Source organism: Azolla caroliniana, unplaced genomic scaffold, assembly GCF_043228905.1.
Source record: "Azolla caroliniana isolate FFs.n. ecotype wild unplaced genomic scaffold, voAzoCaro1.0.p SCAF_13, whole genome shotgun sequence".
NCBI classification, from domain to species: Eukaryota; Viridiplantae; Streptophyta; class Polypodiopsida; order Salviniales; family Salviniaceae; genus Azolla; species Azolla caroliniana.
This window is the reverse complement of record NW_028230448.1, coordinates 15,188,010-15,194,716: the sequence shown is the minus strand read 5'-3', so window position 1 is coordinate 15,194,716 and position 6,707 is coordinate 15,188,010. Positions and strand designations below refer to the sequence as shown.

General features: G+C 36.3%; 1 protein-coding gene across 1 annotated transcript; it reads left to right on the top strand.

Moving 5' to 3' along the window:
* Positions 1–1,716: 1,716 nt before the first annotated feature.
* MEE21 (PIN domain-like family protein) lies at positions 1,717–4,553 on the top strand. The gene is made up of 6 exons (XM_087328991.1): positions 1,717–1,942; positions 3,010–3,090; positions 3,174–3,294; positions 3,445–3,777; positions 4,170–4,229; positions 4,334–4,553. Exons 1-6 carry the CDS (start codon positions 1,752–1,754, stop codon positions 4,343–4,345), a joined length of 798 nt encoding a protein of 265 aa, XP_087185117.1. The 5' UTR covers positions 1,717–1,751; the 3' UTR covers positions 4,346–4,553.
* Positions 4,554–6,707: the final 2,154 nt, after the last annotated feature.

Below are 6,707 nucleotides of genomic sequence, written 5' to 3'. Positions count from 1 at the left end.
GGAATGTTTTCTGAGGTGGGTATACAGCTCATTTTGGAATAATGAATAGAAGTATTTAACTATAAGCCTAGAACGGGCTGGAACTGTAATCTATTCATCAAAAGAAACCATACACAAAGGTTTATTTGATTTGTTTGGACAGCTTGGACTATTGTCTTCTAAGAGAAAACTTAACACAATTTGTTAAAGTAATTGACAAAAACGACCTATAAAATTGAAAGTTGACCCTCATTCTAGAGCTTAGAATGAAATATATTTGTCAGTGCTTTGAAATTTTGTGAACATGATGGAATGGATATTTGTATGGCTCCATTGCATGAGAGTTTTTGGCCATAATCAAGGTAGATATAATTGAAGTACACCACCTTCATGAGGTTTTTGTTGGTATAAGATTGGTAGAGTAGTAGAATACTTTTGGGTGGCTTGTTCCTAACCAATTAAATGGTGTAGTAAATATCAGTTAGTGTTGTAGATGTAGCTTCATATTTCATAATAAGGTGTTGTGAAACCTTCCAATGTGTTAGATGGTGGCCATTTCTAAGAGCTTGAAAATAATCTATCTTGCATTATGATGAGAGACTCTAGGAATCAAAGAAAGAGTTGAAAGAAAATTTCTCTTGTGAACTCAAATTTGTTGCCAAATAGAATTCCCTTGTGTTTTATTTGTAGTATTATTAGTGAAAATTTTGGTGTTCATCCCATGTATTTAAGGGTTTTGAACCACGTGAGTTGTTGCAATTACCCACTTCCACATTACATTAAGCCATAGCCATAACTAATATTTAATTTGGACAACCAACTAGTTGAGGTGCATAACAATCCAACATTTGATAACATTGACAATCATTCTTTGTGCCTCATTCTCATGAAAGGATTGACCACACTTAAGTAGCTATAAATTGCTTCCCAACTTTTGACTAGGTGCACAACCATCCATCTGTGTTCTATTGTTGATCAATTACATAAATTGGTTAGTACTCGTGCTTATTGTGAGCATCTATTCTCGTTGAGGCCGGATTGATTGGTTAACTAGGGTAACAAATAATGTTGTTCCAAGCAACACCAACCTCAATACATACATTCAAGTCTGAATAAAGTCTTATTTGTTGTGTTCAAATAAGATGTTGTGATTATGTGAGCATGGATGCTCTTTAAGGTTGAATTGATTGGCTAATTGGATTAACAGATAATGTTATATTCCAAGCAACACCACCTTCAATATGTACGTGTCGAGTCCGAATATAGTCTTATTTGTGGTGTTCAAACCCTCCTTGTCACAATCCCTGCAAGTTAGGATCATGCGATGCAATTACCCATCCGAGAAGGGAATCGCGAGTGGTTCCCAACACTTTAGAAGCCATTGTATCATAGAGACCCTCTCCCTCTCTTTTATTTACAAACCGATTGCTTCCTACCGCCACCAACACACAATTGTTAAGGGCTTGAATGCATCATGAAGCCGTGTAACCCAAAACAAAGACTCAAGGCTTGACATTCGGAATGCTAAACCCTAAATCAATCCAAATAAATCGACTCTCTTCTAGGATTTTGACAAAAATGATCCCACTCTACCAAGTTTTCAAAATACAAAACACTTTCCTTATTACGATTTATTGTGATAAAAAACAAAACCGCAAAAGGCACACGCAGAACAGAGTATGTATGTATGTATGTATGTATGTATGTATGTAGATAGATCATAGAACAGAGAGATCGAAGTAGAGCAGAGAGCAGAGAAGAAGAAAAGCACCATGAGGGTGAAGAGGCAGAAGATCAACAGGAGAACCGCGCGATTCTACAAGACGTGCTGTGGCTTCAGGGAGCCATTCAAGGTGCTCTGCGATGGCACCTTTCTCCACTACCTCCTCGCCCACAAGACGGGCCCCCCAGCTGAGCAGCTCTCCCGCCTCCTCTTCGCACCTGCAAGGCCCTTCACCACCAGGTTGCGTTAGATATACGTATACATATGTGTGTGTCTGTGTCGGTGTATTTCGTTATTTACTGAGTGTCTTTGCAGCATGGCTGGAGCCTCTTTTCTCTCCTCGCCATTTCTTAACCCCAAATGTAGGTCTTTTTTCTTTTAGTCCATGTTTAGCTACGTAATTAGAGCACTAACTACTGCCCAAAAAGAGCAGCCTCTCTAATTGCACAACGTTCATGTTTACAATGCATTTTTTAAATTTGTAGCCATTCTTTCTGCCTTTTGGGTTTATTAGGATCCCTTTTTTTTGCCTGGCACCTTGTTCCATTATCAAAATCTTTGGAAGGGCTCTCCAATGCACCTTCCTATGGTGTAGAATGATGTTCTGTTTTCAATTAATATCATTTTAACTCTCTTTGTAACCTTGAGTTGATATCTTTGCGTTTCTTTCATCTTCTTTTATTGGGAGAGTGTTGGTTTTATCAATGACTATCCATGCTTAGCTATGTAATTAGCACTAACTACTGCCCAAAAAGAGCAGCCTCACTAGTTGCACAACGTTCATGTTTACAATGCATTGTATTTGAACCCTTTTGTTACCAAGTGCATTTTTAAAATTTGTAGTCGTGGCTGTACAACTACTTTGGAAGAAATTTTTGGCCAACTTCTTAACAAATAAGAGCTTCTGTACAAGTTATGCTGTTTTCTTTGTTGTTATTCAGGGTATGCTTTGTGTTTTTGTCATTCTATTAGATTTTCTAAGGGAGTTGGTTATCACACATTGTACTTATATTTTTAAGAGAGACAACTTTCATTATGAGTATTTTCACATTGTACTTTTTATTAACAACAACGTTTGGAGTAAAAAGAAATAGGTACTATGGATGTATGTTTAGAACAGAATTTATTATACAGATTCGTTACGTAGCTCTCATAAGTTACTATTCATGTTTAGTTCAGCCTTTTTTATGTTTCAAGTGTCTACATATGGAAGAGAATATGATCCCTACCTGGATGTTTTCCGGGTTATAAATCCTACATATTAACTTCACCTTCTTTGCATCCTCATGGTAGAATCTTTCTTGCAGATGTGTGATTGCAGAACTAAAGAAGTTGGGAAAGGACTTTTCCGAAACTCTTTCTCTTGCCCGAAAACTTGACGCTGCCAAGTGCGTGATCTCATATATTTATATATATCAAAATAAATTACTGTATACGTAGTATTGATGATGCGGTTGTCCTAATAATCCAGGTGTGACCATGAACCTCTAATGTCTGCATCCGACTGTTTGCAGAGTCTCATTGGAAATGGCAATCCCGAACATTTTTGGGTCTCAACACAGGATGCAGATCTTCGAATTAAGCTACGGCAGGCAAGTTAACATGAGTGCTTCTAATTATTTAAATAAACAGCCATGGTTTGAATCTTTAAATCTTCAAGTAGGATTCTGATTATGTTCGCATGAAATATCTTTTTTGTCAAATAATGAAACTTGAACCATTGATTTGTTTTCTTTCAAAAGGTTCCAGCAGTCCCCATCATCTTTGCACAAAATAATTTCTTGGTCTTAGAGCCCCCATCAGAGAAGCAACAGGCTGTTGCGCGTGCTAGTGAAGCTGAGAGATCACGTGCGAGTAGTAAGGAGTTTAAGATCATAAAGGCACGTGAAATGAAGAAGGAGGCTGCATTATTGGCAGCACAAGCTGTTTCTGTAGGAGAGGGTATGGACATGGAACAAAACCCCCATTTAATCAGCAAGAGTAATAATGATTCAGAGAGAGAGATGAAAGCTGCTCACAAAAAGAGGAGTTACACGGAGGCAGATCGACCTCAATTTAAGAGAAAACGAGCAAAGGTATGCAATTTCTTGTTCTTCGTGTACATCAAAAAGATATTGATCATTGGAAACATATTCTTGCATATGCACTGAACCTATTCACATGGAGCGAAATTACTGAAATTATATACATATGTTCAAACCACTGAAGATAGGGAAACATTAGTGGAGTTATGTTAAATATTTATGTTCCCAAGAACATGTTATGATTTTCTATCGGAGTAACTTACAAGTGCAACTGCTACTTTCTAGTTGCAAGTTTAAAATGTGGATGTAATGCTCAGCTAGTGTTTTATATTTTTTCCTTCTGTAATGACCAATATCCTACAATTGGTATACTGTATGTGATGCACACATATCTATTTAATAACAATGCATATTAATTCCCAGCTTCCTTCTATTTGGTGCAGGGACCAAATCCACTCTCCTGCAGAAAGAAAATTACAAAACCTTCAAATACAAATAAACTGGTATTTGATTGCTTACACACTCTGATTACTTCTGCAAGGCTACATGTTTTTCTTCTTCTATTCAATGTTTGAACTAAAATGTTTACGTTTGTTTTCCCTGACAGGGGGCCCAGTAACAAGAAAATGCCTAATGGTCTCAGAAAAAAATCAGAAGGGAAGTTAAAAGGTGCAATGGACATCTGCAATGTTTTTCCCATTCCCACCAGACAACTCAAGATGATAAAGAAAGCAATGTCAAGCTGAAAATATTATGGTTTTAAGGAAAATAATTCGATTAAATATCATTGTTGCTTCTAATCATATTATTTTTGTGTTGTCCAATAACACTTGTGTATTGTTATTATGGTTCTAGTTTTATGATTGCATAAACTAGCTTTTTGAATCTTTGTTTTGGGTGAAACAGTAATCTGGTGTTGTTGATTGTCAGGGTAGAGTGTACATATATTGGGGATCTACGTTCTACATTATTCGAGTGCAATAGGCTTTTTCAAGTATGAAATTGTCGTTTAGATTTTGGTTTCTCTTTTGTTCTTTGGGTGAATGACCATGGCAATAAGCAATGCTTAACAAATTGAAACTTCTGCTAACATAATATTGACTTTATAGCTGCTTTTATGCTTATTAGGATAAATTTCTAGCTATAAGTGATCCACCCATTTAAAAATTGTTAGGATTTTAATGTCTTAATTTACATCAAAAGGATTTTAGCCAATGATACTCCCACATTTACTTGTAATCCCTTGTGTTTAATTATTCTGTAGCTCCTTGGTGAATACCTGTAACTTTGATGAATTGAGAGTGAATTTGTGTGAACATGAACATAGGTTCATAAAGTCTTGAGTTATTACTCCAAGCCAACTCTTGCCTCATCCAAAAAATTGAAAGGATATGGATGTCTTAATGTACATCGAAAGGATTTTTGTTGATGGTACTCCTACAATTTGTTGGTAGTACTGCGTATTTAAATATTCCATAGGTCCTTGGTGATTACCTATAGCATTGATGAACTTAGAGTGAATGTGTAAACATGAACATAGGTTCATGAAGTCTCTAGTATATTAAACCAATACAAATTGCCATGAGTGATTCTTTTCCCAATAGCTTTGACAATAGTTGTGCATATAATGATCAAGTTTGTCTTAATCGTACTAGGTGGATATGAAACTTCATCTATCTATGAATACACCTTGTAATGTATTGTGGAATTAGTGATCATCAATAAGATATGGCATGTAATAACCATCATTCTTTAAAGATGGTAGGTTTGTGAAATATCATTGAGTGGGTCTTGCTTTGTTTTTGGAATTTTCTTCCTCATATTTTAACAAAGAAACATCTATTTGATCTTGTTCAATTAAATATTGATATGGCTCTCCTCACCTAATAAGAGTTTTATGAAATTTTGAAAAAAAAACTAGTTAGAGTTTGTAATGCTTGTGGGCCCAAGTTTTATTTATTTTGACAATTGCATGTCTCATAGGCTATGAGTTTCATTGTCAAGGTCAAAATTTTAAAAACATGGGGGCTAATGAGTTCTCTTTATAAGGCATTGTGCATTCTATGAGACCTAATATTAAGACAATGCCAAGACATTATATGAACATTTAGGATCGTCAGGTTGTCGTCATGTGGCGTGGCCAGAGGTAAAAAGAAGGCAAAAAGTGAACATCCACACTCAAAATATATGTTGTATGAAAAGATATAATTATAATAAATACAAGTGAATAGATATAGTGGTTAGAGCTATTCATCATTTGAATCGTCGCTCCGTTTGTGTTTGGAGGCCATTCGAATCTAAGATCCCTTCAACTCTACGCTCCGTTCGAGTCTGAGGATCCTTCGAGTCCAGGACCTATCATCCGTTCTTCTCAACCTTTGTGAATTCCTTAGTCCAAGACCGTTGTGGTCCCACTAAAGTAGCACATGCACACACTTTCTCATGACAACGTGATAGCTAAAACTTTCGTAACTTTTGGCCACAAGCTTTATTTTTTTTGACATTTACATGTCTCATAGGCTATGGGTCTCTTTGTCAAAAGGTCAAAAATTTAAGAATGTGGAGGATAATAGGTTTCTCTTCACAAGCCATTTGCACAACTTGTGAGGCCTAGTATTATGATAAAGCCAAGACGTCATGTGAACATTTAGGATCATTGCTCGTTTGTTTTCTCCATAAACACCAGAATTGTTAATCTCTCATCTTTGTTTTAAGTCACCAAAAGTAGACAAGTTAAACGTTTCGGCTATTGCCCAATGTCAAGGGAGGCCGAGATTTGGGGCTATCCTATATATATAGCCCATGGAGTGCTAACACTTGAAGCCATGAACATTATACGCTCTACTTCAATCAATTTCACGTGGGGAATCAAACAATTGGAAATCAATCTCGGCTAGCCTTTCCGAGCTACTCTTTTTCTCGACTCCTATGAAAAAAAAAAATGAAAAAAAAGCAAATGTTTTCTCATTTCTCATAACGAG

What these genes read in the sequence shown, in the direction of transcription:
- MEE21 (XM_087328991.1), top strand. Translation starts at nt 1,752, where the DNA reads ATGAGGGTGAAGAGGCAGAAGATCAACAGGAGAACCGCGCGATTCTAC. An exon ending in GCAAGGCCCTTCACCACCAG is followed by an intron (nt 1,943 to 3,009) that starts GTTGCGTTAGAT and finishes TCTTTCTTGCAG; the next exon opens with ATGTGTGATTGCAGAACTAA. An exon ending in TTCGAATTAAGCTACGGCAG is followed by an intron (nt 3,295 to 3,444) that starts GCAAGTTAACAT and finishes TTCTTTCAAAAG; the next exon opens with GTTCCAGCAGTCCCCATCAT.